We start from the raw sequence: 16495 nt of genomic DNA, 5'->3' as shown, positions 1-16495 counted from the left end.
GTACGTAAGCATCCTGTGCAATCACCTGTACCCATTCATGTGTGTTGTGCATTCCGACGGGCTTGAGCAAATCCAGTAGGACAAGGAGATACCCCACACTTGCACAATTACTACAGAGTGGCTCCAGGAACACTCTTCAGTTTTTAAACACTTCCGCTGCTCACCAAACTCCCTAGACATCAACATTATTCAGCGTATCTTGGATGCCTTGCAACGTGCTGTTCAGAAGAGATCTCCACCCCCTCTTACTCTTACGGATTTATTGGCAGCCCTTGAGGATCCATGGTGTCAGTTCACTCCAGCACTACTTGAGACGTTAGTCGAGTCCATGTCACGTCGTGTTGCGGCACTTCTGCGTGCTCGCGGGAGCCCTGCATGATATTACGCAGGTGTTCCAGATAATTCCAAGACGGTGGTTGTAGATTTTTATTATGAGTATTTGCTGAGAAAATGCAACCCAAAAATGTTTAAATGTGTTACACCGATACGTATAGCCCACTATATCATAAAATACATGAAATATTAATGATATTATCAAAAACGACGTACATATGTGGTTTGATACGTCGGCTTACCCCGATTACAACTTTCATAACACCGACGTGTAAACAAAAAGAAAATGGGTCTAAAAATGGGTCGTCGAGTGAGACCATTACTAAATTCATAGTACCGAGAGCAAAACCGGACGCTCTGGAAACTAAGACGCAGAGCAAAAAGGCGTAGAGCAAAAATTCTGGAACACTCATTATCAAAAGAACTTACGGTTGATGATTACCAGGAATGTTTGTTAAAGACACTGACATATCTACTGTGCAGTACGTAATTAAGTCCAGGAATCCCCTTGTTTCTTCTTTTAGACAGCAAAATTTTACTTTATCTGGACTTGAGGATGAACGTTTGATATTTGCTGATGAAGACATACAGTAGTGTAAAAACCGTTAAAAATTAAAATAGCTTAAATTGCAACCTTAGGCGAACAGCACGTTTTTCTGATGGCAAAATGTAGTGATCGATAGTAATTTTATTATATTGCAAAATCTGGCCAACAGAGTAGGTGTCGACCTCTGAGAGTTCAATATGAACTTAATTATGTATATACTCAATTCATACATACCGATAATCAAGACTCTCGATGACTTTTGCCTGTTATCATATTGATACTGGTAAGATATCAGTCGCGGGAATGCCTAAACTTGGAAATCTGTGACATATATTGTCATACGTTTTGACTACGGCAACGGCCTTGCCGCAGTGGATCCACCGGTTCCCGTGAGATCACAGAAGTTAAGCGCTGTCGAGCATGGTCAGCACTTGGATAGGTGACCATCCAGGCTGTCCTACGCTGTTGCCATTTTTCGCGGTGCACTCAGCCTCGTGATGCCAATTGAGGAGCTACTCGACCGATTAGTAGCGGCTTCGGTCAAGAATACCATCATAACGAGCGGGAGAGCGGTGTGCTGACGCCACGCCCCTCCTATCCGCATCCTCCACCGAGGATGACACGGCGGTCGGATGGTCCCGGTAGGCCACTCGTGGCCTGAAGACGGAGTGAGTACCCTTTGACTGCACTGACTTAGATGCTTCATTTGTTTGCATGAGCCAAAAACTTCAACGTGTTACGTCTACCCGTTACTGAGGAAAAAAGTTTTTAACAGCCTGAGAAACAGACAGACAGACGGACAACAAAGCGATCCAATAAGGCTTACGTTTGAGGTACAGGACCCTAAAAAATTAAATATACCACTGGCCATTAAAATTGCTACACCACGAAGATGACGTGCTACGGGCGCTAAATTTAACCGGCAGCAAGAAGATGCTATGATATGCAAATGATTAGCTTCTCAGATCATTCCCACAAGGTTGGCGACGTGGACGACACCTACAACGTGCTGACATCAGGAAAGTTTCCAACCGATTTTTCATACACAAACAGCAGTTGACCGGCGTTGCCTGGTGAAACGTTGTTGTGGTGCCTCGTGTAAGAAGGAGAAATGCGTATCATCACATTTCCGACTTTGATAAAGGTCGGATTGTAGCCTATCGCGATTGCGGTTTATCGTGTCGCGACATTGCTGCTGTTGGTCGCGATCCAATGACTGTTAGCAGAATATGGAATCGGTCGGTTCAGGAGGGTAATACGGAATGCCGTGCTGTATCCCAATGGCCTCATATCACTAGTAGTCGAGATGACAGGTATCTTATCCGCATGGCTGTAACGCATCGTGCAGCCACGTCTCGATACCTGAGTCAACAGATGGAGACGTTTGCAAGACAACAACCATCTGCACAAACAGTTCGACGACGTTTGCAACAGCATGGACTATCAGCCGGAGACCATGGCTGCGGTTACTCTTGACGCTGCATCACAGACAGGAGCGCCGGCGATGGTGTACTCAACGACGAACCTTGGTGCACGAATGGCAAAACGTAATTTTTTCTTATGAATCCAGGTACTGTTTACAGCATCATGATGGTCGCATCCGTGTTTGGCGACATCGCGGTGAACGCACATTGGAAGCGTGTATTCGTCATCGCCATACTGGTGTATCACCCGGCTTGATGGTATGGGGTGCCATTGCTTACATGTCTCGGTCACCTCTTGTTCAGATTGACGGCACTTTGAACAGTGGACGTTACATTTCAGATATGTTACGACCCGTGGCTCTACCCTTCATTCGATCCCTGCAACACCCTACGTTTCAGCAGGATAATGCACGACCGCATGTTGCAGGTCCTGTACGGGCCTTTCTGGATACAGAAAATGTTCGACTGCTGCCCTGGCCAGCACATTCTCCAGATCTCTCAACAACTGAAGACGTGTTGTCGATGGTGGCCGAACAACTGGCTCGTCAAAATACGTCGGTCACTACTCTTGACGAACTGTGGCATCGTGTTGAAGTTGCATGGGAAGTTGTACCTGTACACGACATCCAAGCTCTGTTTGATTCAACGCCCAGGCGTATCAAGGCCGTTATTACGGCCAGAGGTGGTTGTTATGGGTACTCGGGATCTATGCACTCAAATTGCGTGAAAATGTAATCACATGTCAGTTCTATTATATTTGTCCAATAAATGCCTGTTTATCGCCTGCATTTCTTCTTGTTGTAGCAATTTTAATGGCCAGTAGTGTACTTTGTTGGTTTTGATGAGTGAGTTTTCGAATACTGTAATCTGTGACATAAATGGCCATACCTTTTGACTGCTTTGACTTAGATGCTTCACTTGTTTGCTCCGCTAAGGGACCTTTGGCAAAAATTTCTACATGTTACGTCTAACCGTTCCTGAGAAAAAAGTTTTGACAGAGTGAGGGGCAGACAGACAGATAGACGGACAACAAAGCGATCCAATAAGGCTTACGTTTTAACCGCTTGAGGTACAGGACCCTAAAAATTAAATATCTGCACATATGCATATCTATTTGTATAGGCCTGTAAAAATTTAATGAGAATATTATAAAAAAACGTACGGAAAAAAAGCCTTTTAATAACAAACTTAGTATGTAGCCTTTTTTGTCTGTGGGTTTTCCTTCCCGCCCACTGTACAGTTTGTTTCCAGACATCGTTTGTGAGTGTCTCTATCTCTCGGGGGTACTGCATCTTAACAGGATAGCTGAGACACGCAGAGATATCTCGCCTCTCCTAACTGCTCCTCTTCCTCCCTTTCTGCCTCGCAGCAGCAAGTGAAGGCGTTCACTGACGTTGATGATGTTGCGATTAGCAACTCGCAGGCGTCTATTGTCTATTGAGGCCTAAGCGCTGTAGTGTGCGAGTGAGACAGACAAGAACCTACGTCGTAGGGAAACCCAGTAGAAAGCTTTTTAGTGGCCAGGGAGACGTAGTAGTGTTAACTATGGAGAACCTAAGATCGGCGATAAAGGGAAACATTTATGAAAACTATTTAATTCTGTAGTAATACAGGGAATCAAACCACAGTAATTTTAATTTGCTATGCTCCATAAATTTTCATGGTGATCCCAATAAAACTTGACTATTGATCTTGTCTATAATAATTTAGGTTTTACTGTTAAAGAGAAATTCACAAGTTTTGTAACAAAGACCTGAATGCTGAAATATGAAAGCTTTGGTCGATCTTAACGATCGATATTTCATACAAAAGAGCATCATTAAAATGACAAACGTTGTAAGTATCAACTCTGTAACTTCATTTGTTCAAAAGATATAGTAAACTTGAATTATCAGTATTTTCAGTTAAGCATCAGATCATCATTTCCTCCACACAAAACACATTACGATGATAGCATGACGCCTTAATTAAACATTGTCACTTATGTTACATTATTTAGAACGTGAAAGTGGTCAAGCTTTGATCGTTTAAATATGTTAAAATGTAAAGTAATGTAGAATAAACTGTAGCCAATCAGAAGGACGCCTTCAGGAAAGGGAACTGCACTAGTCAGTTGAGCGAAGACGTTCAGCGCGCGGGAAACGCGGTCGGAGACGGACAAAACGCAGTTCTGGTCGAGACACCAAAGGGAACAGTTCGGATGGAGACGCGAAAACGGACAGTTCAGCTGGAGACACCAAAGGATACAGTTCCGACAGTCGGTCTTTAGGTAGCTAGGACGTGAAACGACTTAGAAAATTTCGCGAAGTGTGGCATCGCGGGACTTAGTCTCTGAGCGGTGAGAAGCCGCGCGCCTTTTGTGAACCCTAACTTTTCGTATAGTTAACGAAGTGGAGTATTGGACGGGTAATTCGCGATGAGATTGTGAATTATCGAACTGTGTCAAATAGACATGCTCTCGAGTGTAACAATAACTCTAAATACGACCACTTTCGCTATTAATTTGCTTTCGGAATAAACGTTATTCTAACCGAATCGCAACTGTGAGGCCTACATCATTCATGGGTCGATAATTTAGTTCCCAATATTATTATTACTGTTATTATATGTTATGTTAACTTTGTATTTCGCAAACTTGCCTTAAGCCAGACAATTTAACCAAAGGGTCACAAGTGTCTAATTTAGGGAGTGTAATGCGACACGTGCGGTTCAACCCCTAGACGAGTTTCAGCCAAGATATTTCGACGAAGAGGAACCGCATGTGAGCCCGAACAGCTTTGGGATGTTAGCTCGCAACAGAGATTCATTTTCAAAGACGAATTTAGTAATGCTAATGTTTCTTGTCAAAATGAAGAAATCACATAATTTAGGCATCCAAATAACCAGAAAATGTAGAGGATTACTAACTTCTAAAACTCTGTGTTTGAAGACAGTGCACGAAAAGTGACAAGATACAGTGTAGGATACGTTATTTTATAATGTGAATGTAATTATAATTTTATTGCAGATTTACCTTTAGCTATGCCTTGTGCATAATGTATGAATTGCCTAATAGAAGATCCAGCAGGAATATGTGCTGAAATTGCCCCAAATTTTTCCTATAAAAAGACAAAAATAAAACATGTTAGAGTCAATATTAGTACGTTACTAATGCGATTACAGATATTTCTACTTATCGAAAACAAGAGTTGTTCAGTTAAATGTAACCTTCATCTTTAGTTGGATCAGGCTACATTGGTACAAGAGACTCATGTAAAAGAGCTACAAAGGAAGATTCCTTTGTCATTTATGGGGACAGCAGACAAGAACATGGTGAACGATATCTTTTATCCTTATTAAAGGCAAAAGGTTTTTTCTCTATCGTATATCTATAGCACCAAGTTTCACTGTCTGTCAATTTTATCTTTATCAATAGGCCCCCAGGAATAGGCAGTTGACACATGACTTCAATCCACTACTGGCCACTGCCAATACTATGTGTAGCGTAGTAGCAGACTATGTGAGCGTAGCAGCAGACGCTAGCGAATATTCCCGAGAACTAAAAATTATTTTGGAAAAAAGTAAATATTTTGTCATCATCTATTGATAATAAGTAGAAGATTAAGAACTATGATATAAGACTGTACTTGGGAGAGGGATTCCGTCTGTGGAAAAGCGACTGTGTGTAAATGCTGCGTCTATACCTACATGACTACTCCCCAATTCACAGTTAAGTGCCAGGCAGGGAGTTCATCGAACCACCCTCAAGTTATTTCCACTTTCGACCAACGCGCGGGGAAAACGAACACTAAATCTTTCCTTAAGAGCTCAGATTTATTTTATTTTATTACTGTGATCATATCTCGCTATGTATGTGGGTGCCAACAAAATTTGTCCACATTCGGAGGAGAAAGTTGGTGACTGAAATTTCGTGAGAAGATATCGCTGCAACCAAAAACGCCCTCGTTTTAATCAGTCCCACCCCAACAAGCTGAGATTTCGTGGTACAAATCCTATACTGCGCCGCAACACTCCAGAAGAGAGCAGACATGCTTAGTGTCTTCAATATACCTATTCAGTTATAGGCGCTCACTCCGGAACCGCGCGACTGCTACGGTCACAGGTTCGAATCCTGCCTCGTGCATGGATGTGTGTGATGTCCTTAGGTTAGCTAGGTTTAAGTAGTTCTAGGTTCTAGGGGACTGATGACCACAGATGTTAAGTCCCATAGTGCTCAGAGCCATTTGAACCATTCTGAATATACCTATTGTATCCTCAATAAAGCGAAATCCTTGACTCACATTCGCCACATTACTAACTAGTTGAATTTACAGATTTTAGATTTGTGTGGATTATCGTGTAACCAAAATTTAACGGATTCCTTTCAGTACTCTTGTAGATGACCTCCACTTTTTATTGTTTCGATTCAAATGAAACTTTTCGCACCATGCAGATATCTTGTCTAAATAATTTTGCAATTGGTTTTGATCTCATGTTGACTTCACGAGACGGTAAATGACATCATCATGTATAAAATGTCTAAGAGAGCTGCTGAAATTGTCTCTTAATTCATTTGCATAGATTATGAACAGTAGAGGGCCTATAATGCTTCTTTGGAGAAAGCCAGATATCACTTACGTTTCACTGGATAACTTTCCGTCCGTTACTACGAACTTTCAAGTTTCTGGCAGGAAATCACGACTCCAGTAGAACTGAGACGGTACACAATAGGCACACAGTTTATGTAGAAATCGCTTGTGAGTAACGGTGTCAGAAGCCTTCTGTGAGCCAGGAGACATACTTGGAGAAGTTCAGAAAATATTGTATACATTGACAGCAATGTGAGATTAATGCGAGAAGTACTGCATAATCAGCTTAGCAGCAGATTCGTTCATTATGCTGTCAAGAATAATATGCTGAGGATGGCAAAGAAAGCTGAGAATTTGTTAGATAACAATTCAGAGGGGTAACCCTTACATTGCGCTTGTTAATATAGGGGGCGCAAGAATTCAGAAGACATGTGCATGGAATTTGTCGATCTTGAAACAGGTTACGACAGTACAAAATGGTGCAAGATGCTTTAAATTTCGAAATGTAAATTATAGAGAAAGAGGGGTAATACACAACATGCACAAACATCAAGAAAGAACGATAAGAAAAGAACGAATTTGACAGATTACAAAGAGCATACATAAGGTGCGAATGAAGTCTTTCGGCCCTACTGTTCAATCCGTACACCGGGAAAGAAATTACAGAAATTAGCAGTGAGATTAAAATTCTAAGTGAAATGATATCACAGATAAGATTCTCTCACGACGCTGCTATCTTCAGTGATGACTAGGAATAATTACAGGACCTGTTGAATGAATGAACAATCTCATAAGATTAGAATTCTAATTAAGAGGAAATCTAAGAAAGAAGAAAGTAATAAGGAGTAGTAGAAATGAGATTAGCGATTAATTTAGTATCAACATTGGGGCTCAAGAAATAGACGAAATGCAGGAATTGTGCTACATTGAAAGGAACGTAACGCATGATGGACGAAACAAAATGAACACAAACAGTAGCCTAATAAAGGCAAAGAGGATATTCCTGGCCGAAAGGCTACTGGCATCAAACATCGGTTTTAATCTGAAGAAAAAATTTTTGAGGACGTGCGTTTAGAAGTGAATCATGGACTGTGATAAAACTGGAAAAGAAGAGATTCGAAGCGTTTGGTTTGTTGTGCTACAGAAGTAGGTTGGGAATTATGTGGACTGTCAAGATACGAAATGAGGAGGTTTTCTGCAGAGTCGGTGAGGAAATCACAATGTGGAAAATTGTGACAAGAACTAAGGAGAAAATGTTAGACCATATCTTAAGTCATCAGAGAATAGCTCCGTAGTGCTATTGGAATCTGCAGACCACAAAAACTACACGTCAAGGCAGAGGTTAGAATATAAGTACCCAATAGGTACCTGAGGACGGTGCGTGTAAGTGCTACTCTGTGACGAAGGAGTTGGCACAGATGAGGTGGTCCGCAGCAAATCAGACAGTTGACTGACGTCCCCGTAAAACTTTTAAAAATTAAGGTAGGTAATAGTAGTAATTGTATGGTGTGGAAAATGACTGTAAGACTGTCAAATGAAAGAATAAATTACCCAATTTGGAGTTGTAAATACCGTTGCTGAACATATCATTAAACTACCTTGAATTTTGATTACAACAAAGATGTAAGATTTTGTTTCTTTGGTGTGCCGCTTCTGATTTCATAGGTGCTACGCCGACCCCGCTGTGACCGAGCGGTTCTATGCGCTTCAATCCGGAACCGCGCTGCTGCTCTGCTCATAGGTTCGAATCCTGCCTCGGGCTTGGATGTGTGATGTCCTTAGGTTAGTTAGGTTTAAGTAGTCCTAAGTCTAGGGGATTGATGACCACAGATGTTAAGTCCCATAGTACTTAGGTCCATCTGAACAATTTTCATAGGTGCTTGGCACGCAGCACAAAGCAGGGATATAGTTAACTATACTACGCGAAGGTTGTGGGGCTTCCTCCATTCACGTAGCTGCGATATCCATGACAGCCTGCGCATTGGCTGAAGCTAAGTTCCTCTGCTCATCATTGCTCCCTTCACCAGCGCTACATGAAAAATAGACCTGAGCACATCGATATACTACGTGGGGTCCTCAAGAATGTGATACGGTATCTGGTTGGTCTGACGCAATTTGAGCGTACAGCGCAGAGTCGTAGTTTCATTTTGACTTGTAGCTCAAGCGAGAGATGATAGATCATGGTGATATCTGCCCAGGATTTATGTTTGGAACAAACGGGATTTATGTTTGGAAGAAACGGGATTTATGTTTGGAACATATCGGCACACCTACTTCTATGATCAGTGTGGGGGACTTGGTGAAAGAAAATAACGAGAGAGGCACCTTCAAGATGATCACATGTTACCTGTAGCTGGGCTCGTTGCTGTCGTGATACACGTTGCTTTACGTACGCGCGGCCACACTTCGTATTACAGCTCAAAAAACACACAGAGAGTCATGGTGCGGCAATATTTGCCTTCTTTGCCTTCAGAAACGCTTGCTTATCTAGAGTTACTTCAGCATAACGGTAACGGGCTGCCTTCAGCACCGAGAGCTTACAATAGTGGTGTACGGCCGCAGCCTTAACAACTTGTTGAGCTGCAACGAATTTTTGGACAAGAACAGTCAAATTAATAATTTAATTATATGTTGTATCGTCAAAATATGCTCAAAGAAATGAAAAACTGTTACTTTATAGTATACGAGTGAAACATCACCACAGTGAGTTGGTTTACGTCATCTTTCCACGTCCAGTGTGAATGAAGAATGAAATAAGGTGTATTAATGAGAAATGAAGCACTTCACACAATCAAAAATCGTTATTACCAACAGTAAACTGCGTTAAATGATCAATGTGGACCTCTTAGAACAGATGGGTGGGCAAGAAATATTTTAATCTGTAACACTGAATAGTGGCAACGAATAACAGGTTTGGAAAGTTACATACGAGGTATTGCTATTTTACTGGCTCTGTGAAAGTCTATTTCCTCTGTCGAAGAGCACCAAACGAAGAAATAATGGAGGATGGGGAATACTAGGAGTGATAAAAAGTGCCGCCCGAAGTGGCCGAGCGGTTCTACGCGCCACAGTCTGAAACCGCGCGACCGCTACGGTCGCAGGTTCGAATCCTGCCTTTTGCACGGATGTGTGTGATGACCTTAGGTTAGTTAGGTTTAAGTAGTTCTAAGTTCTAGGGGACTTATGACCTCAGCAGTTGAGTCCCATAGTGCTCAGAGCCATTTGAACCATTTTTTGATACAAAGTAGATTTTTATGTGAAAACTCTTAAAGCTTTTCGAATAAAACAAACTTAATTAACTTTCTACATCTTTATTCTTCTTGTATACGTAATTATTTCTCAACGTCATCACCCTGGCGACGAACACATTTCTCCTGGCATGAAACCAGTTTCTTGACACCGACGCTGTTGAATGTTTGACTTTGTTGACGGAGCCACAACATAACTTCTGCTTGCAGTGCTTCTTCACTATGTTGTTTAATTTTTTGTAAACAGATGAAAATTGGGTAGGGGCCAAGTAGGGACTGCATGGAAGATGATCGACGACAGTGACCGCAAGGCCTCAGATAGCTGCAGGTGTCTCAGCGCTCGTATGAGGTCTGGTATTGTCACGCTGAAGGAGGGGTGCTTTATGTTTGTACCAATTCTTCTAAGTCGAAACCCGATTACAGCACGCTGTTTCTCACGCACTAATTCAGTAACGTAACACACCACCATGTTACACTTTACAATTTTGAGCTGAAGATGTAGAATATTAACAACATTTATTTTATGGAAAAGCTTTAAGAATTTTCACATAAAAACTACGGAGACATAACTTCCCGGCACGCCCTCATATTTCATAACATATAAATCTACCTGAACAGAAGAGAATCGAGGCGCCTGATATGTTATGCTACTGACGAATATCGAGAATTAGGTGGACTGATAAACTAAAGAATGATGTGTTTCTTCGTAGAATCGGCGAAGAAAGGAACATACGGAAAACACTGACAAGAAGAAGAGAGAGGATGGTAGGACATGTCTTACGACATCAGGGAACAGTCTCCACGGTACTAGATGTAAAGACTAGGGTAAAGACTATAAAAAAAGAGAAAAATTAGAATACATCCAACAAATAATTGAGGACGTAGGGTACAAGTACTCTGAGATGAAGAGGTTAGTGCAGGATAAGAAATTGCGGCGAGCCGCATTAAACCAGACAGAAGACTGATGACGCTAAAGAAATCAAGATGAAGAGATACTAAACGAAAAACCTTTAGAAGAATATCGGAAGACATGTTAAGGAACTAATGATTCTGTGGACAGTCATTATAAATTACTGAGGTGTTTAATAATTCTATATTTTCCATAACACAGAACATGAATACATTATCTTCTATTATCCCAAATGACGGAGACTACGCATTACTTAGATTATGAAGCAAGGAAGATTCGGATCTAGCGTAACGTCGATGACGTCGTCATCAAAAACGGAGCACAAAGACGCATAGAGGAAGCATGGAAATGGAATAGGGCATGTCCTTTACAAGGAAAATCCTAGAATCTTCCTTCTGCGACTTAAGGAAATCACGGGGATACTTAATCTGGATTGCCGGCGGGAATCTAAATCACCTACTTCCGGAACGTACGTCTAGTAGTACCTTACCACTGCGTCACTTCACTCGGTTGCGGTGCATACAGCACTCCGTGTGGACCCCGTGTGTAATACGGAGTAAAGATCCAGGCTATAGTCTCTTTCTCGCGAAGACCTGTAAAAGAGGCTTGTGTGACATCGTTCATAGCTGCGGTAATTAACCTTCTCAATTCCGAAAACCTTGATCAAGGAGAGATGTGTGAACTCTGCCCTTGATGATACCTGACGGGAAGAAACCACGAAGTAGGAGACAGAGCGAAGGGGGTTATCATATGAAAACATTGTGTGCAGCCGACGCGCAAACAGTGCGCCGTTACGGAATGCTTCAGTACAATTATTTGTAATCATCCGTGTGAAATGTGGTGTACATGTGTTCGTATCCTTTAATATTATTTTCAGTGATGACGAACAGGTAAACAGGTGTCACTCAGAGAAGACACAGAACACGTATACTGGTGGTCGCGTTTGATATCAGAGACACAGCAAAGCTTTTCTGAATCCTGTGTTACCACACTGGGCAACTGCGTTCTCCAGGTAAATGTAATGTCATTTCATCACCGGTAACTATCCCTTCCAGCAAACTGTCAGCCTGCTCACTAACGGACATGAAATTCTGTAAGAAAAGCTGCTTCTTCATGCGAACGTAAGAGTTCAGCTTGTATAACAGACATCTGTACAAGCCCCACTGCAATAATCTACATCTGCAACTACATCTACATTTATAACACTTCTCTTCAGTTCACACTTCACTGTTTGGCAGAGGGTTTCTTGAACGATCTACAGACTATTTCTCTGTCGTTACACTCTCGAACAGCGTTTGGGAATAATAAACACTTATATACTCTTATTCCGTGAGAGCTCTGATTTTTCTTATTAACCCCCGACGCAAGCAGAGGGGCGCTATAAGTTTAACGTGTGTATCTACGTATCTCTCTGTGGCATCGTAGTTCCAAAACTAAAGGTCCGATTTTAATGCAGTTTTTTTTTTATCTACGTTCCATGAAAGTCTGTTCAGCCGTTTAAATTTCTTCAGCTAAATTAAGTAAAAACGTTTTCCGCCACCGCGTTCTCTTGATATACGCTACGCAACACATAAGAGCTACATTAAGTTACGTAGTACCAGAGTGTAGAGCTCAAAAATATCTAGTTAAATGTTGATCAACAGTGATGATTTTTGTCTTTTCGAGTCGCCCGTTTTAGCACCTACTAAGCAGAAAAAGGATGACTGTGACTCAGCTGTAACAGACAAAGACATGCTCTCCCAGACTTGTTTGTAGTTATTTTTGAGGTCTACCTTTCAGTCCTAAATCACATGATTTTGTCATAATAGTTAAGGCAGCCTACTGCAGAAGAGTTCAGTGGCAGATTCCTATCTTGATTTAGAATTGTCGCCACTGCTTATTGCTTGTACTACCTAAATAAGCTAAATATATACTAAAACGGGTCGATGAATAGATGTGTGAATTAAAAAAACAAAAACGTAAATCGTATAAGTCAAAATGGTAAAATACGATGATAGTTTTTAATGCATTTTAATTACTAATAGTAGCTACAAGTCAGAAGTGCAAAGTATTCGAAATATAACAATATTTTTAAATACTGCATTGCCAAAATCTTGCAAGTGTAATAATATTTATGAAGATATATGTAATTTCAGAATAAGCAGATGTCGGCGAGGCAAGATCTCGCGTTGCAATTTCGTGTGTCGTCCCGGACAATATTTGTGTGAGTGCGGGGTTGGATGTGGATCGTACCGAGCCTGCTCGTAAAATATAAACATTAAAGCCATTAAATAAGGCTTAAACTACAAATTAAAAAAAAACTCCAAAAAATCCTATATATATGTATTGCATCTTTCAGTTTGGTGTACGTCGTAATATTTTCATCGTTGCGTCGGGGGTCCGCTAAGTAAATAAAATATTATAAAAATGGTAAATTATGAAATTTAAATAAAAGGAAGCTACAGGGTGTTTCAAAAATGACCGGTATATTTGAAACGGCAATAAAAACTAAACGAGCAGCGATAGAAGTACACCGTTTGTTGCAATATGCTTGGGACAACAGTACATTTTCAGGCGGACAAACTTTCGAAATTACAGTAGTTACAATTTTCAACAACAGATGGCGCTGCAAGTGATGTGAAAGATATAGAAGACAACGCAGTCTGTAGGTGCGCCATTCTGTACGTCGTCTTTCTGCTGTAAGCGTGTGATGTTCACAACGTGCAAGTGTGCTGTGGACAACATGGTTTATTCCTTAGAACAGAGGATTTTTCTGGTGTTGGAATTCCACCGCCTAGAACACAGTGTTGTTGCAACAAGACGAAGTTTTCAACGGAGGTTTAACGTAACCAAAGGACCGAAAAGCGATACAATAAAGGATCTGTTTGAAAAATTTCAACGGACTGGGAACGTGACGGATGAACGTGCTGGAAAGGTAGGGCGACCGCATATGGCAACCACAGAGGGCAACGCGCAGCTAGTGCAGCAGGTGATCCAACAGCGGCCTCGAGTTTCCGTTCGCCGTATTGCAGCTGCGGTCCAAATGACGCCAACGTCCACGTATCATCTCATGCGCCAGAGTTTACACCTCTATCCATACAAAATTCAAACGCGGCAACCCCTCAGCGCCGCTACCATTGCTGCACGACAGACATTCGCTAACGATATAGTGCACAGGATTGATGACGACGATATGCATGTGGGCAGCATTTGGTTTACTGACGAAGCTTATTTTTACCTGCACGGCTTCGTCAGTAAACAGAACTGGCGCATATGGGGAACCGAAAAGCCCCATGTTGCAGTCCCATCGTCCCTGCATCCTCAAAAAGTACTGGTCTGGGCCGCCATTTCTTCCAACGAAATCATTGGCCCATTTTTCAGATCCGAAACGACTACTGCATCACGCTATCTGGACATTCTTCGTGAATTTGTGGGGGTACAAACTGCCTTAGACGACACTGCGAACACCTCGTGGTTTATGCAAGATGGTGCCCGACCATATCGCACGGCCTACGTCTTTAATTTCCTGAATGAATATTTCGATGATCGTGTGATTGCTTTGGGCTATCCAAACATACAGGAGGCGGTGTGGATTGGCCTCCCTATTCGCCAGACATGAACCCCTGTGACTTCTTTCTGTGGGGACACTTGAAAGACCAGGTGTACCGCCAGAATCCAGAAACAATTGAGCAGCTGAAGCAGTACATCTCATCTTCATGTGAAGCCATTCCGCCAGACACGTTGTCAAAGGTTTCGGGTAATTTCATTCAGAGACTACGCCATATTATTGCTACGCATGGTGGGTATGTGGAAAATATCGTACTATAGAGTTTCCCAGACCGCAGCGTTGACAATTGTAACTACTGTAATTTCGATAGTTTGTCTGCCTGAAAATGTACTGTTGTCCCAAGCATATTGCAACAAACGGTGTATTTCTATCGCTGCTCGTTTAGTTTGTATTGCCGTTTCAAATATACCGGTCATTTTTTAAACACCCTGTACCTAGGCAAAGAACGTAAATATTGAAACAACAGTATCAAATCGTTTAGTCTGCGTCTTAGCTGATTTACTCGGAAAAATTCGCAGCACAGAGGCGACCGTCAACGACTCCTGCCCTATTGCGACTCCTCGTTAGGGTCGCGGCACCACGTCACTCACCACGCGCCGCATACCACGCACCGTTCGACTGGAGCGCGTGGGTTAATGAAGCATGAGCCAGTACGTATCATCACATCACTACAGGACATGGGCCTCATAAGCTAGATCAATGCATACTTTTACGCAATTACGTAGGAACTTAGTTAAGCTGGTACGTAATTATGTATAAAATAACTAGGTAACGGGACCGATTACCTCGTAGTGTGGCCCCTTCCTCCCTTTTTTAAACCAACAACAACAACTAGGTAACTCTGTTCCTTAACAACGTTATGCTAATTACAGACAAATTGAACTTCGTGTTTGTATAACGAGTAACTGTAACTTCTCTAGCTAATACGAGGTGTGGATGCGAGACGGGAGGAACTGGAAGGGATGACGTCAAACAGAAGAGGCTTATATATAGCAATAATGGAAGTATTCTCTTCTAGAAAAGATAGTTTCTGTTAACTTCTTTTTTTTTTTGTTTACTGTCCGGTCTCCCGACGTGGCAACGCTTGGATCAGAATATTACATTCACATTAAACTTAAAGGGGCAATATGTATTTTTTTTACTTTTTAGAAGTTTTGTCGTCTTTTTTTTAATTTTTTTATTTAAGTTTCTTATTACGCTGATCGTTTATCCCTATGTAGGTGGGCGTCGAAAAATATTATAACATTCGAAGGAGAAATTTCGCAATTCAAATTTGGTGAAAAGACGTCGCCGCAACGAAAAATGCCTTGCAATTAATAACTGCCATCCCAATTCATGTACCACACCCCTCCGCCACACACCGTCAGGTGGCTTGCGGAGTATGGATGTAGATGTAGATGTAGATACTAGCTCGCCAACTTCGCGAAAACACAAAACGACCTGCCGTTCTTTAAACATCCTCTCGCGGTTCTAGGCGCGCAGTCCGGAACCGTGCGACTGCTACGGTCGCAGGTTCGAATCCTGCCTCGGGCTTGGATGTGTGTGATGTCCTTAGGTTAGTTAGGTTTCAGTAGTTCTAAGTTCTAGGGGACTAATGAACACAGCAGTTGAGTCCCATAGTGATCAGAGCCATTTGAACCATTTTTCTAAACATCTGCACTGTCGTCCATAAACCCCTCTGGTAAGAATCCCATACCGTGCAGCACTATTCCGGAAGAGGAAAAATGGTTCAAATCGCTCTGAGCACTATGGGACTTAACATGTGAGGTCATTAGTCCGCTAGAACTTAGAACTACTTAAACCTAACTAACCTAAGGAATCACACATATTCATGGCCGAGTCAGGATTCGAACCTGCGACCGTAGCAGTTACGCGTTTCCGTACTGAAGCGCGAGAACCGCTCGGCCACCGCGGCCGG

General features: G+C 42.0%; 1 protein-coding gene across 1 annotated transcript in view; it reads right to left on the bottom strand.

Moving 5' to 3' along the window:
- The window catches only part of LOC126282341 (lipase 3-like), a 276871-nt gene that overhangs the window by 37102 nt on the left and 223274 nt on the right, over window positions 1-16495 (bottom strand). Inside the window, exon 10 of the mRNA XM_049981998.1 lies at window positions 5318-5402. Coding sequence (XP_049837955.1) covers window positions 5318-5402 — 85 coding nt within the window. The remainder of the gene's footprint in view (window positions 1-5317; window positions 5403-16495) is intronic.

Source organism: Schistocerca gregaria, chromosome 7 (genome assembly GCF_023897955.1).
Source record: "Schistocerca gregaria isolate iqSchGreg1 chromosome 7, iqSchGreg1.2, whole genome shotgun sequence".
Taxonomy (NCBI): domain Eukaryota; kingdom Metazoa; phylum Arthropoda; class Insecta; order Orthoptera; family Acrididae; genus Schistocerca; species Schistocerca gregaria.
Note: the sequence above shows the minus strand (reverse complement) of the source record. Positions and strands in the feature narration are given on the sequence as shown.